The sequence below is a fragment of the Balaenoptera ricei genome, chromosome 3 (genome assembly GCF_028023285.1).
Source record: "Balaenoptera ricei isolate mBalRic1 chromosome 3, mBalRic1.hap2, whole genome shotgun sequence".
Lineage (NCBI taxonomy): Eukaryota > Metazoa > Chordata > Mammalia > Artiodactyla > Balaenopteridae > Balaenoptera > Balaenoptera ricei.
The window spans coordinates 109,754,131-109,770,915 of NC_082641.1; the positions used below are offsets into that span (position 1 = coordinate 109,754,131).

Consider the following 16,785-nt stretch of genomic DNA (forward strand, 5'->3'; position numbering starts at 1 on the left):
TACCACAAAATCAACTTCACCCATTTTGCATCCAATTCTCTACTCATTTCCACAGACACCAAACTAGATCAGGCTCTGGGCAACTTCCCGTTGCTACATCAGCCTTCCACTAAGGCTCCCTATCTCCAATCTCACAGCCCTTCCTACTATAGACCTCCTCCAACATAAACTGGACCATAATCTTGCCTTGCTCAAACTGCTTTAATAGCTACCCACTGACAACTTTCCTCTAGCATGTCATGTTATAATTTTGGCATGTCTATGACTTTACTTCTCTTCATCGTGGGACACTGTTTAGTACTGTGTTAAAAGTAAGGATTTTGAGCCAGTTAACCTGGGCTCAACTCCCAGCTCCATCTCTTACTCGTGGTGTGTAAGTTACTTAGACCTTCTATGGTTCCTGTGTAGAATAAGAGTATTATCTATCTTTAGGGTTATTATGAAGATTAAATGAACATAATATATAAAGTTAGTAAAACACTTAGAACCGTGTCTGGCATTCAGTAAGTGCTCCATAAGTGTTAGCATTAATTATTATTGTCTCTCAACACTCTACAGCTTTGTACTCAGAGGCAGCAAACCGCCTGTAGCTCCTTGTAGATATCAAATTCTTCCTCTGCCTGAAGCAACTTCTCTGGAATTTTTGCCTAATTACCTCCTTCCTAATCAACCTTTAAGACTCTGCTTAGGTGTTATCTCCAAAAGGCCTTCTCTGGAGCACTATCTTACCTCTGTCTACCCTAAAAGCCCTCCCTCTTTTGTTCTTTTATATGTTATGTACATGCTCCTGGCATAATAGTGAACACATTACATATACTGAAGTTATCTATTTGTGTGGAATGTCTGTAACACCAGACTGAAAATCTGGCAAAGGAAGGGGCATTTCTTATTCAACTTTGGATTTCAAAACAATATCAAATTAAATTCACAAGGTTCTACTGAATATGTCCTATGTATAATGTATGAACTAAATAATAATGTTAGGGACCAAATCTAATCTAGCTTCCCATTTGAAAGCTAAAATAGTGATACTGTTAAAACAACAAATGAAAGTAATTTGGACAACATCTACATGGCCTAACAGAAGAAAAAAAGCATGGTCTATACTTATATATTTTACACTTGCTTCTTGTCCCCAAGCTAGGTTTTCAGAAGTGGTCATTAATGAAAAACCAACAAACCATCTTTTTTAGAAAGAAGCAATTTCATTATTTTTAGATGCAGCAATTTCATAGGCTGCATCTGCATTAAATAATTGAGTAAATGCACCACTAAATGCAGTAAGCCCTTGGTACCCAAATATACTGCTATACGTTTCTGGCTGATATGATTATAGGAATTCCAACATCAGCATTTAAAATATGCATGCAGTCATCGAATACAGCAAAATGAAGCATTAGGCGCCTATAGGCAAAATGAAGCATTTTTTGACTCATGAGTACTTTTTACATTACACAAACTACAATAGCTGATCTCCAAAGCATTTACATTTGTAATTATTTTCCATTCTAACTCGCCTGAAAATTTCAATTAAATGAATACAATATTAACTGTGAATACTTACTCAGTGTGGCAGGGTCTTTTGCTTGTCCCTTCTTCCTGATGGGGTGCAAATTTACAGCTGGTACCTGAAGCACCTGGCTCACTCTGTGGGGCTGATGCAAATGGGCTTTAGCTGCTTGGCCAGCTGACCTCACAGGCACTGGAGACATTTCTGATGACTTGACTGATCTTTTCTCACTTAGATTCTTGGTCACTAATAGAAGAGAGTAAGAAATACATAATTCTGCACTTTTTAAGACAAGGTTATTACCACTGACAATAGTACACGGCTCATTAAAACCACCTATTTTTAACACAAAAAAGATTAATTTTCCTAACAAAAATTTCATGTATTGTGTTATTTCAAAAATTTTGTAGAATTAAGTTACTTTTACTCCCTAAATTAAGATAACAGACTTAATTAGCTCCATCTGCACCATCATCCTAACGGCCAAGTTAACATCCCCTCATCTGTATTTTTTTTTTTGACAGATCCTGCCTCAGGTTTCTTTCTACAAATAACACAGGATGACACCCGTCCCATGCAGACAACACCCCAGGGGTCACATCAGTCCTTCTGTCTTCATATTGGCAGACAGAAGAGCCTTTGTGGGTGCCTAGGCCACCTTTGGGAGCCAGAGCCAGGGTCGCAGCTGCATCCTGTGCCCTGATTTAAGCCTTGGCCTCTGGCCAGCGGAGCCTGAGACCCTTGGTGATGTGGGAATGAGCACATTTCCCTGAGCTTGGGGTGAGCGATGTAGTCAAGTCAACTGAACTTGTGGCTGCTGCCCTTTGGAATCTGGGCTTGACATCCTTGGGCTTTATAAGAGTCTATATAGCCTTGGCAGGTACACTCATGGCCTTGGTGCTTTTGGCCAGCATCTTCCTCAGGTACTTCTTGTCGTGCCTCTTGGCAAACCTAATGTTCCTCAGGAACTTGGAGTCCACCCCCTTCAGAGATTCAAAGCTTTGTGATCAGGGTTTCTTGATGCCATTTCTGTGCCATGTATGGGACTTGCTGTTCATGGTGTGGTTCCTGAACTTGGCCATGTGTGCACCAAAGCCCCAAAGCACTTGGAACCCAAAGAGCTAGCATCTTCTCATTTATACTACTGTAATACTCCCCTCACTGTATCAATTCCAGCATGCCTTCAAGTCATTCTCCATACAAGAGTGCAATGACTCTTCCATCATGAAAGTCTGATCATGCCATTTTCTTTTTAAAATTTATTTTACTTATTTTTGGCTGCGTTGGGTCTTCGTTGCTGCATGCGGGCTTTCTCTAGTTGCGGCGAGCTGGGAGGACTACTGTTCATTGCGGTGCGTGGGCTTCTCACTGCGGTGGCTTCTCTTGTTGCAGAGCATGGGCTCTAGGCACGTGGGCTTCAGTGGTTGTGGCGTGCGGGCTCAGTAGTTGTGGCTTGAGGGCTCTAGAGCACAGGCTCAGTAGTTGTAGCGTGTGTGCTTAGTTGTTCTGCAGCATGTGGGATCTTCCCAGACCAGGGCTCGAACCCGTGTCCCCTGCGTTGACAGGCGGATTCTTAACCACTGCGCCACCAGGGAAGCCCTATCATGCCACTTTCCTTCTCCAAATGCCCTACACAAACTTTTAGATGACTTGCCACTGCTCTCAGGATAAAGACACAAATCCCTAAAACAAGGTCTATTAGACCCTGCATGATCCAGCTTCCCTAATAACCCACACTCTGCAGCTACTAGATTAGATCCCATTTTATGTTCTCAAGGCATCCTGTATCCTTCCTTCACAGCACTGATAACTGTAACGATACAACTGTCTGTGAGATTAATCAATTAATGTCTCTTCCCCCCACAAGGCTATAACTAACGTGACTGTAAGGACTGTTTACTTTGTTCACTACTATATCCCTGTGTGTCCAGTGATGGATAGAAAACAGAGGCTTAACAGGTAGTTGTTGAATAAGTAAATGAAATTATTTCAACAGCTATATATAGGAATACCAGAGATATTTATAAGTAGATGGTTAGTATACTTGAAGATGAACACCAGAATTAAAAACTAAGAACTCTGACTTAAGAAACAAAAAGCTGCCTCCTCTGTATAAAATCAACACTATAGTCCAAAGAAAAAAACTTCTTCCTTCAGGTAGTATTTTTAGTACTTTTAATTCTTCAGGCAGTTATTCAGGGTGGTTTTAATGCAGGTCCAATCTCAATACTCCATGATATTTTTGTTTTAAACACCAAGATAAAAGTGTTCAACCTGTCCCAGCACAGCTACAATAGTTAGCTACTATGCTTTTATTATCAGAACCTAGAGAATATTTTGGGTGATAAGAATTAGGGAATATCTCAGAAAGTCAAAGCAAAGTGCTCCTGGGGGATAACAGGCAGTAGCCCATCAACTGACTGAATCCAAGATGTTACCAACTTTTGGTTAGAGCCATGAAACATTTTCCCCCCCAACACTAATCAATTCCGTATTGACATCTTATTTTAATAGTTGCCATAGTACAAAGAAAAAAATCAAGAGACTACTTTGAATATAAAAAAAGAGGTCATAGGTGAGTGCCAAAACTCACACATACATACTTATTATGAAGAACCAAATTCTATAATGTTTGGCAATCAACTGTTGTTTGGGTTTGGAATTTATTTAAACATTTAAAAATCAATCATGCAATAAAAACCAAAGACTCTCAAACTAAAATAAAGGAACATGAATTGAATTAAATTTTCACAAAACAGTTTAACTTTCAGTTTAAGAAAGACCCACAGGTTTTCTCATTTTAAATCAGTATTAAAATCAGTGGTAGTGAGACACCATTTAGTGTTATGAAAAAAGAAGTAGGTAAGTCTAGGGTGGGTGTGAGAGGAGAAAGGTATCGCAGGTGTGTGTGAATGCATGGTGGGGGGAGGAGAGAGAGAACACAGAGGTTGGTATGTGGGCTCTTTCTAGGAGTCAAAAAAGCTTTTTAATTAAGTAATTAGTTATTTGGCTGTGCCGGGTCTTAGTTGCAGCATACGGGATCTTCGTTGTTGCGTGTAGGATCATTGTTGCGGTGTGCAGGATCTTCATTGCGGCATTAGTTGCGGCATGCATGTGGAATCTACCTCCCTAACCAGGGATCGAACCCAGGCCCCCGGCATTGGGAGCACAGAGTCTTAACCACTGGACCATCAGGGAAGTCCCTAGGCCTCAAAATTTTAACAATGAGCAAAGCATACAAAAGGTTTCTATGCTTCTGAATATCCCAAATCATATTTAGGGAACAAAGAAAAGCAGATAGTGAAAACAAAAGATAAACAACCTTTTATCAGACAAAAGCAGGAATAATAAATTGCATTCAGTAACCATAAGATGATGAAGTCTATATTGCATTACTTGGGAAAAAATAATTTTGATGATCATTCAAAGCAGCGTCAGAGATATTTAATAAATGTGTATATGGCTTTGAACTTTAAAACATGAATAAAATTTGAAGATTCTATATACTTTTTCAGTCTTTACTTTTGACATGTACCATTTTCTCATTGCAGACACTTCTTGATATCCCACCAGGTGGTAAGAAATTTTTCCAGATACTTTCCAAGTCTATATACATTTATTATTTTTAACAACCATATATCATCCTTTGTATTGATAAGGAAGCAGTGTACTTAACTATTCTCCAGTGTTTTGGTATCTGTCTGAGTTCTTTTTCCATTGTAATACATGCTGCACAATCCCAATACTGGACACCTCACAGACTGTGTGAGGAGGAGTAAATGGCAATGTTTATAAAAAGTGTTTAGCATGGTTGCTGGCATATAGAGAGCGCTCAGTAATTGTTAGCTTTCATTATTTTATTTCTTTCTCTTAATTTAATAGGTTTGATGTAGAAAGAATCTGAGATAAAACATGGTACCAATACTTGCTTGAGTTTTACATTTAGGAAAACAGAAGAGATCTAAGATGAAGAGAAACTTGTTCAAATGGTAATAAATGAGACCCAAACTCTGTCTCCATCCTTTAGTAGGTGTTCTTTTCATCATACCCCATTCATTTTCCTATTGGTAAAAGTGTTCAAGATACTGTTTTTATAACAACACTTACTGAATGGCTCATTACCCTATATTTTAAAATTCACTGTGAATCTGAATTTTAAAATCAATACTTGGTTGTATTTGCATTTCATCTTTTCTACTCTATTGACATACTTTTTTGATTACTATGTAAATACTACATCATTTATCAATTTCAGGGTCAACCCATGATAATTACAATTTCCCCCTATCAATTAGGAACACAGAAATAGAAAAACTGAACCTCCCCCCTCATATATTCTGTCAACATTTAATCAAGTTCTATACATCATATTGGGATTTTTACTGGTGTAATGTTTAATCATATATATAGATAGATAATACTCACTTATAATGGAAGTACAATCATCTTTATTTTGTTGTTATAACAAACACAATGTATTTTACCATCTTTGATCTCTGCTTTTACAACTCATGATTTCCTTGACCCAGAGACACATACATTCTATTGTCTGTACTTAATTAAAAAAAAACAGTATTGAGAATAGGCTCTATTTTGTTCATCGTATTTTCTATTTATAAATATTAGAATATGTCTAATTTTTCTTGTTTTACCGTATTTACTGATGCCTATAATACACCTATTATCTCTAACAGTATATTAATTAAATTTATTGTATTTTTTCAGTTGGTAAATGATATTATCTGTAAAATTTTTAGGAAAGAGAAATTTTTCACTTATTTTACTCTTCATTTAGGGATGAAGATAAGAACATTCTCAAAGAGAAGGGCACCTCTATAATGTTTCAGTTTTTATCAGAAGACTTTAAAATGCTTTTTAAAGAACTATATCACTCCATTTCTTGCACAGAGTAATCATCAGGAATGGTTGAGAATTCAGTATCTGATTAACATGATCACATGATGCTTGAGGTATGTCAGTGAACTTTTGTGAGTGAAAGTTAATTTTCTTGGGACTTCAGGATAATACTAGAGCAATAAATTTCTATTTTGTTGTGCTGTTTAGTGTCACGTAAGTGAAAACTTATACTTACAGGTGCCATATGCAGGCTCCCATTGCAATGACATCATCTGGAACTTCTCCTCATCTGTTTCTACATCCAGACTGGAAAGATATTGCTTCACTTTCCTTGCCATTTGGGCATCTTCGTACAGCTTCTTAGCATTAAGCAGAGAGCTACGGCGTGCCTTTTTTTTGTGAGCACCTCCCTGAACATCCAGCATGTTTGAATTTGTGCTGCCTTGACTCAGTGACCTGTAAGAAGATGGAGATCACAATAAGGGGCTGTAAAGATGAGAATTACGTATGGCAGATTGAAGATTAAAAGAATTCTGTTCTGTTAATGCAACTGCATGCTGATGCAAATGAGTTAAAAGATGAAGAGCATTAATGCAAAGTAATATGGCACATATGGCAATGTTCTGAGTTTTCAGATTCAGCAAAGTTCAGAATTCAAAAGAATAAGTTAACAATTCCCCGCAAAGCAACAAATTCCATCAGACCTGTGTTTGGTGCCTTTGCAACCCATGGCACAACTGTGACAAGTATAAGCATTCCTTTGGCCCTATGGCCATCCACACTCTGAAGATATGGCAAGAGCCTAGTTCAGGACAAGTCCACCCTGAGCCAGATCTCTGCACCCGGATTCTTCAGCAGGGGAGTTTTCTAGAGCAGCTTTGCTTGTATGTGATGCTTTGGACATGCTATCGCCATCACCATTCCTGTATATAGCTGGCCCACCCCGAGCATGCTCACCGATTTTACCAGTAACCAGATTTTGGCCAAAATTCAAATAGAACAACCGGTAAGAAAAATAACGCCATTTATACTCAATTCAATATAGTCAGAGATCAGAAATGCAATAAAAAGCTACTCAATGCTTCCACTCACATATGAAATGGTTAGGCAATATGTGTCTTCTGGATTGGGGATATGGGATCTTTCTTCTGCAATGCCTCTAAATGTGATGAAACGACAAGCTGGGTAGGAATGACTACAACTGAAACAAGCTATAGCTTCACATCCAACTGTACTCTTTTTGGCAGACTTCTTTCTACAATAACCACATCTAGAACCACTGGAAAACAGGAACTGCAATGCTATTTGTCCTTTGTAACAAGGATAGCAAACACAAGGTTCTAGACAATTTTTATTTTAAAGGCAGTTGCCCTTCTAAAATAATAAAGATATCTATGGATCTTCTAAGTTAGCCTCCCAATTACCCAAAGATATTCTAAATACACAGACCACAACCATACAACAATTTGTTTTTTTCCGTGCTCACATACTCTGTTTAAAACAGACAACTAAAATCCTCATGTTTTCATTGTAAATTAAGTGAAATAAAGTTGTAAAAAAATGTTACTTTTCTTTTGCAATTTTAAGATCTTTAAAAGAGTGTGTCTTACATTTGATGGCAACTTTCAATTGCTACTGGTCAGGCAGAAACTGTGACTTGGTTGTTGCTACTTACATATGCGGAAACTCCTAAACTTGCAGAGTGGTTTGGAAAAAATCCAATGGCATTAGTGAATTACTCCCTTAACCTCCAGGAACCAAATGATTATAAGGATGTAGTGAATCTAACAAGTTCAACATTACCAAAGCAGGTGTCAAAAGGATGTTAGCCCTAAATATCTGCAAAGCCAACCTAAGAGCCCAGCACCAGCAGCTTTTTGTTCTTTTATGGCTTGTTTTAAGAAGTGTGGCATTACCAACATATTTGATGGCACAAAAGGCAATACTGTGTGAGGAAAAAAATACCCAGAAACTAATAACTCTAAAAGTGATTCAGAAAATTCATATTCTAAATACGAAGAAGTTTTAGAAAGACCTAAACCAATTTATATTTCATATTTTCTTTTTTATGAATGCAAAAAGGTGTTATGTGATAAAAACACATACCTAAGTTTATATAAGAGCTCTTTTAACAAGTATAAAGTTAAAAAATTCTCAGTGTTAAGAAGGTACTGCAGTGATTTTTCTTTGTGGTACATAAAACAACAGTGGTCCCAACAACTGATGATGTCTCAGATTCAAAGAAATGCAGTAAAATCAAGTCCCAACATTTAGGAGCAAATTTGAATACAAGTATTTAATAATTTTATGTAAGTTGATATAAAAAAGTGTCCAGAAATCTAGGATACATACAAAATTTTAATAAGTGAAAATATCATGATAAATGACAATGTCTTCTAAGCTACTTTCAAAATGCTTTGATGTAAAAACAAAAACACCTAGTGCCTGCAAACATCATACAAAGCAACCCAAAAACTGAATAAACAGTGAATGTGTTACATAAGTCATTCAAACAGCCCAAAATCCCCACTAAGATATACTGTTCAAGTATTCTTCTTCATAACAGTAACGTTAGCAATCAATTTCTATCTTCAATGAGAAGAACCAGAAAAGATCAAGACATAAATGTAAAGTGTAGAAGAAAACACATGAGAAACACAGAGAAGGAAGAAAGCAGAAGGAAATTCAAGTTCACCAAGCTTCAACAGAAAACAAAAGACCACAAATAAGACAAGACTCAAAATAAGCGGCTCACAAAAAATCCTTCTTATATGTAATATAAAAGCATCTAACTTCGTGATTCACTATAATCTTAAAAGAGCAAATTTCTTCTTATTTAATCCCTTCATCCACAAAACCCATCTTTGTCTTCAACTAAAAATGAAAGGACCAGATAGATGATTTATAAGATCCCAAACATTCTATGACTCTACATGGATGCCTAGCTATCTATTACAGATCTGCAAGCAGAGGTCTGAACCTACTTGAACAACAAAAAGGTGCTGTTAGTTCTGATTCTATTTCAGTCTTAAGAGAGATAAGGGAGTCTTTAATTAAAAGTGGTAGGAATTTAAAACTCAATGCTATATGTCTCATGGTATTAGTGGATCTGAACAATTAAAATCATCCTCTATTTCAATTATTTACTAACTCAATATTACAGTATAGTTTGGATAAAGGCTACACTCTTTTGGAAAACTCATAGAAAAATGTAACCTTTATAAACAACCCTTTTACCCATTTTAATACACTTAAACATTTATTTTTATAAAATATGGCATGTGAATAAAAGAAAATAGTGTGGACTCTGGAATCAGAATCCACCATTAGTGAGCTCTAGGAATTTGGGCAATTCTATCTTCCCCATCTGTACCATGGGAAAAACATTATCTATTTCACAGAGTGGCTGGAGAATTAAATAATTCATATAAAGTGCACAGAGAAGTATATGGCACATAGGAAGCACACAACAAATATATGCTATCGTCATCATCATCTAACTGACCCTGCTAAATAAAATCTAAAAGGGACTTATGGGATGTCAACAATGGAAAAGTAAAGGGAAAAAAAGCTAGTTCTAACACTATTTTAACCTTGTTAGCAAAAGGCATTTGTCAGGAATGTAGGTTGACAGGGTTAATAGAACACATGCTATTTTACGTGCGTGCATTAATGAAAAGGATGCAGTATATGTTAACAGTTGCACAACCTTCATTCCAGTTGCATTCATCTCTACACTTACCCCAGACTCCGCCACCTCTTCTTCCTGTAAGCAAGAGCCACAAACATTGAAGCATGTGTTTGAATAGGAAAGCACAGAAAAAAGACAACAGTCGTGAGTCAGAGAAACTATGGAGACAGAACAGAAAAATTTTACTAGAAAAAAATGGTAGCTTAACAGTAAAATGACTTTAATGGAATACAAGGGGGTAAAATGAATTATGATATGTACTGAAGGCCTAAAAACTCCACAATATTTAACAGTATGCTTTTAGACCAATTATATTTTTAATACCTAATTCATTTAGAGGCTTATGTTAATAAGAAGCTTAAGGAAAAATATTTACTAACTATGAATTTTGAATTCAAAGTTTTCAGGGAAACCTTAAATTAAGGAATATGATCTTTTGAACATTTTTTTTAAAAAGGATTTTTGAGCCATACATTTAAGCAAGGATGAAGTTACAAGAAACAAAGATTTATAATTTCATTTTTAAGTGCAGAAATTTCTCTTACAATGTGTATTAACAAGAAATTTTGACCAGCAAATCCAACTTAAAATGTAAGTATAAATATATCATCAAAATCTTTATGATCCTGTATCTCCTCACACTACAATTGGGCTGAATCAAGATTCTTTTTAAAATTTTTATTCTCATTTATTTTTTTGCCCCTTCCCCCCAATCCCGACTGGTCTCATTATATCCCTGGCTTGTATCCAATAAGCTCCAGCTCTGGCCAGCCCAAAATCCTGTTTTTCAGTTAGCACGCTGACGACTGTTAAAATAAAAGGGGTTACTTTGTCTACACAAGATATTATACACCACCAAACTGGACAATTACTTGCTTAAAGAAAGCTAGTACATTTCAGTACTAGCTGACAAATACAATTGATTCAGGAAAACTTCAGTCTAATCTAATTATGTTTTATTTTTTCCTATACTGCATTCTACTCTAGCCTAGGCCATTCCCAAGGAAACAGCCATGTTTACTGATTTCACCCTCAGTTTCTTCCTCCTTTGCTCATTTCCGAGGCATTGTTGGTACTTAAAATATTATCAACTGGTCTGGCTCTCAAAGTCATTATCGTCTTGAGGAACGAGGGTGCTAAAATACATGAGTAGATGGATGTCTGTGTAAGACAACAGGGAGTGGTGGGGCCACTGTACAGGGACATATAACAAAAACAAAAACTTAAAAACAAAGAAACAAACAAATCCTCCAGGTCTGCTTTGGCCCCTGGTTTTTACTGTTTTCTGCTTCTACACTGCTGAGCAATGACACCCCTCATTACATGTAGTGATTCTCAGGGACAGAAGTGGGATGGGTTGGGAAGAGGAGATATGATATACCCCTTCCTCCATACTTTGAGAATTTCTACACTAGAGCAACGATCAGGTCAACTACTTATAAAAACAAAGACTCCTGAACAGTGATTTAGACAAAACAAAACAAAAATAAAAAAACCTATCCTGACACACATTGATTCTGTTTGGTTACAAAAACTCCATCTCTAACTTTTAAAGAACCAAGTATTTTTGTTTCCTTAGTAGGCTATATTTCTTTCAAGCCACAAGAATTGTGTCTGCCTGGGTAAACATTTCATTTTTAAAGCTCTTAGGTACTGAAGCTATACACAAAGGCCCAGAAGAAAATCAGACCAAAAATTAAAACCCTAATATCTTTTTACCCTAAAAATTACAAAAATTACTGGGAACAGCTTGACAACATACTTTATGTTTTATATAATTTGAGGAGGCATTTGTTATTACATTAAAAATGAATTTTAAAAAGCATTCTTAGAAGATCAGGTTAATATTGAATGCAAATAATACTTTCATTTTTATTAAAGATGGAGCATCCTTAAATTTGCACTTTCTAAACTGCGTTAAAGAATTTACATACAAATAAACAGCAGTACCATGACTTGAGACCAAGGAATATATTTCAGAAGAATAAAGTAGAACTTAGGTAGAAATAGAACTTTAAAAATATTCAATAAAAATAAAAGACATATTCAGTAAAAATAAAAGACTAATACTTCATACATTTGGTTAGAAACCAGATGAAAGCCTCTGTCCTCTGTGACAACTTCAGTAAAGATCAGCAACTTACTTACATTTAAGTTAGATGACATTTTAATTAACAATAACAATACAGAACTATCCATGTACTCAAAAAAGTAACAGAGAACTAGGGTTCAAATCTCAGCAATTTATGTAATCCTGGACACATTACCTAACTGCTCTGAGCTTCAGTTTCTTCACATGTAAAAGGCAGGCCAATACTACTACCAACCTTTAAAGGTTATAGTGACAAACGATTACTTGAGAGTGACATCTGTAAAGCACTTAGTACACTGCGTAACAAATGGCAGATGGTCAATAAATGAAAAATATTATATCATGCTCAGTGCCGCTCTGTAACACTTACACACTTCAATGACATACCTCTGTCGGAACATCATAGCTGGGTCCATGTTAGCAGAAGTCATTCGAACAACTTGACGAATTTCCTTGGCAATCATTCTGAGCTTCTCAAAATTTACTAAACCATCTACTTTGGAATCATTTCCTACAGAATAAAAGTAATTTTTTTTAACTTCCAAAATTAAAATATCTATATAAAGGTAGCAGAAGTCAAGTTATTATTGTTGGAGGCACAAATCAGAACCTTCTTTTTCAAACTGTCACTTTTGTTTTCAAGAACTGATAAACCCATAGATGGTTTAATCCTGCTCCCAGGGAATGAGCTAATGGGAGAAATTCTATTCCTACGGAAGTAATGATTATGATTATTGGAAAGTGAGAAACTGTGCATAGCTTCTAAAAGCCATTTCATTATGCTGTAGGCACACCTAGTAAAAAGTACAGCTCCTCAAATCTAATTCTCCAGATGCTCAGCCCACTCTTAGGCAGGTACGTGCATCTGCTTTTTTGGGCAGCAGAGTAGAGCACTTGAAAACTTAGGTTTTAGCCAGAGGTCACAAAGAGTGACCTTTGGCTTAACTAATCCAGTAAGGTTCCTATGGTTTACGATACTTAAAAAAATTGTAAAATGAGCTGTCAACACTTAAGAAGTGGAAGACATCCCAAGAAAACAAGAATTTCTGACTTATCTCCAAGAAAAAAAGTGGGGTGGGTAGGTGGGGGATTAAATAATAGTATTGATAGGTCTGTTTTCCAAGTGGTAATAATTAGTCAAAATTAAGAGGTGGCTGGCTCGGAGGGGTAGACATCTTCTAGTCTGCCATGCATCTTCTCTTCCCCAGAATTTGAATTTACAATCATGACTTTAATCATTAAACACAAATTTGCTTGTTCATAAGTTCCATGGTTTTTGTTTCTGTTTCACTAAGTAGTTCTCTGAGGAAAAAAACTCATACACCTCTCAAAACGGTCTACTGTTCTTTGACGAGAACAGGAATGAGACCAGACTTAGCCCATATGTTGGCTTACCCAGTTCAAACCACAAGGCAAAAAATTATATGTTCAAAGGGTAATCTAACTGTCTTTTTTTCACACCTGTCTTTAACAGTTGGTGTGACCCTATTTATTTTCCACGTAGCCCCTGAGGTGTCTGTGGAATTCCAAGTCCCTGAAGCCAAGTTTGAGAATCACATGGGTCTGGAACACATGGTGGGCTCCCTTTTTGTAGTAAATGGCACCTATCCATTGGACATATAAATTGTTCAGGGTCTCAACATGAGTTGAAAACAAAATGATAACCAAAAATACTTTCAAGTCACATAAACATGTTTTGAGGGAGCATGTCAGAAAAATATACTTGAAGCCTATAATAATATTTTCTTATGAAAAAGGAGTGATAATGAAAGTGGGGGCAGTACAACTAGTTAATTGGCACAACACACCTGCTAAGAACAGTTAGAAAAGTTGGACAAAATAGAAAAAAAATGTTTTAAGTCATCAAAAAACTATCAAGGCTGTGAAGATCTGAAGCAATAATGAAGATCTGTGGCAAGTTCAGCATTTCCCAGTGCTTGACCCAGCATCTGCTGATTTCAGAAAAGGGGATGATGAGCTGAAAAACTGAGTAGTGCCACCATGACCTTTGAAGTTAGAGAAGAAAAACTTAAGTCTAGATAAATCTTCAGTGTTTTGGGTTGGGATTTTAAAGGCCTATATATATATCCTCAGACTAAAGATAAACTAAATGCAGACTGGGATAAAAGTTCAGTGTTAAATTATCTCAAAATATGAAAATGGTTTATGTGATTTTTGGATTGCTAGCACCCCTAGCTGCCTGGCAGAAGCAAGCTTTAATTCTCTCTGGAGGAATGTAATATTGTCTGAAACCCTAGATTATTTCTGTAATTTCTTTATACACAACATCCATTTGGTCAAAAATAACCAGGTACATCAGGAGAAAATTCAACATGATTGAAATGCAAGGAAAAAAAAAAAAAAGACAACAGACTCATAAAGGATCTAGATTATGGAGTTATTGGAGACAAACATAATAGTAACTGGTAAATATGTGCAAGGTTATAAAAAACAACACTGAGAACTCTGGCAGAGAACATGAAGATAAAAAATGAATTTAAATTGTAAAACTGGAAAAAAAAACCCCAATAACTGAAATAAGGAATTTGCTGCTGAATTTAACAGTAAATTAGACATAGTTGAAGAAATAATTAAAAAATAGGACACTAAGCTGAGAGAAAATTCCAGAATGAATAAAAATATCCAGGTCAGAGAAAGCCAAATACTGTACCTAGTCACATCATAGCAAAACTAGAGAAAAACAGAGATAGAGAGAAGAGAAAATTATAAAGCAGCTATTAGAAAAAGGGTAGATTATTGTCAAAGGAACAACGAATAAGACTGACACTTGATTTCTCAACAATAACAATGGAAGCCAGGAGACAGTTTTGTTATCTCAAAATGTTGAAAGGTAAGTGCCAACCAAAGTTATGCCTTAAGAATGAATATTGGGCTTCCCTGGTGGTGCAGTGGTTAAGAGTCCGCCTGCCAATACAGGGGACACGGGTTCGTGCCCCGGTCCGGGAGGATCCCACATGCCGCAGAGCGGCTAGGCCCGTGAGCCACAACTGCTGAGCCTGCGCGTCTGGAGCCTGTGCTCCGCAACGGGAGAGGCCGCGACAGTGAGAGGCCCGCGCACCGCGATGAAGAGTGGCCCCCGCTCGCCGCAACTGGAGAAAGCCCTCGCACAGAAACGAAGACCCACCACAGCCTAAATAAATAAATAAATTTAAATTTCAAAAAAAAAAGAATGAATATTAATTAAAGACATTTTTCAAATAAACAAAAAGTAAGAGATTTCATCACCAGTAGACTTGCGCATAAGGGAATAATAATCAGTGTTCTACAGGAGAAAAAAACCCCAACCATATGAAAACTTTGAAATGCAGGAACAGTAACAATATCATCATGCAGGTAAAGCTAAATAAATACTGACTTTACACAGTAAAGTACAATAACAAAACAATACAAAAACAACAATAGTATCGTGTGGCATTTAAAGGCATGGAAACAACTGTATATAAGTCGGGAGGTGAGTAAATGGGAATTTAAATGGTCTAACTTCTTGCACTGCCTGACACACAGAAAAGTACTAATGAATATTACCTGAATTAATATCAACAAGTATAAATATATTGGGTTGGCCAAAAAGTTCCTTTGGTTTTTAAGTAAAACTAAAAGACATTTTTCATTTTCACCAAGAACTTTATTGAACAACATATTCATCTTTTTGTTCCACTACCTTCTGCCATTTTCCAGGTAACTTCATAATTCCACCTTCCCAAAATTTTTTATCTTTTTGAGAAAAGAACTGTTACAGGTGCCTTTTACAGTCTTCCAGGAAATGGAAATTTTTTCCATTAAGAGAATTTTGTAAAGACCGAAATAAATGGAAATCCGAAAGTGCAGTCTCTGGTGAATATGGCGGATGAATCAGAACTTCCCAGCCAAGCTGTAACAGTTCTTGCCTGGTCATAAAAGAAACATGTGGTCTTCCGTTATCCTGATAGAAGATTATGCATTTTCTGTTGACTAATTCTGAACACTTTAGGTCGAGTGCCGCTTTCAGCTGGTCTAACTGGGAGCAGTACTTGTTGGAATTAATCATTTGGTTTTCCAGAAGGAGTTCATAATAGAAGACTCACTCCCTTCCAATCCCACCATATACACAACATCCATCACTTTCTTTGGATAAAGAATGGCCTTTGGTGTGGCTGGTGGTGGTTCATTTCGCTTGCCCCACGATCTCTTCTGTTCCACATTATTGTGCAGTATCCACTTTTCATCACCTGTCACAATTTGTTTTAAAAATGAAACGTTTTCGTTACGTTTAAGTATAGAATCACGTGCAGAAATATGGTCAAGAAGGTTTTTTTCGCTTAACTTAGTGGAACCCAAACATCAAAGCAATTAACATACCAAGCTGGTGCAAATGATTTTCAATGCTTGATTTGGGTATTTTGAGTATGTTGGCTATCTCCAGCGTGGTATAACGTTGATTGTTCTCAATTAATGTTTCAATTTGATTGCTATCAACTTCAACTGGTCTACCCGACCATGGAGCAATGTCCAGCGAGAAATTTCCAGCACGTAACTTCGCAAACCACTTTTGACACGTTCGAGCAGTCACAGCACCTTCTCCATACACCGCACAAACCCTTTTGTGCGTTTCAGTTTCATTTTTACGTTTCTTTA

The 16,785-nt window shown here is 36.6% G+C and overlaps 1 protein-coding gene across 12 annotated transcripts in view; it reads right to left on the reverse strand.

Annotated features, from left to right (window-relative positions):
• The window catches only part of RAPGEF6 (Rap guanine nucleotide exchange factor 6), a 235,557-nt gene that overhangs the window by 15,707 nt on the left and 203,065 nt on the right, over positions 1-16,785 (reverse strand). For 9 of the 12 annotated variants that reach the window (XM_059917009.1, XM_059917011.1, XM_059917004.1 and 6 more), the window contains 4 exons: positions 12,538-12,661; positions 10,110-10,133; positions 6,603-6,823; positions 1,565-1,756 (listed from right to left, as the gene is read on the reverse strand). In XM_059917009.1, coding sequence (XP_059772992.1) covers positions 1,565-1,756; positions 6,603-6,823; positions 10,110-10,133; positions 12,538-12,661 — 561 coding nt within the window. The remainder of the gene's footprint in view (positions 1-1,564; positions 1,757-6,602; positions 6,824-10,109; positions 10,134-12,537; positions 12,662-16,785) is intronic. The other 3 variants (XM_059917006.1, XM_059917003.1, XM_059917014.1) reach the window with 1 other exon arrangement.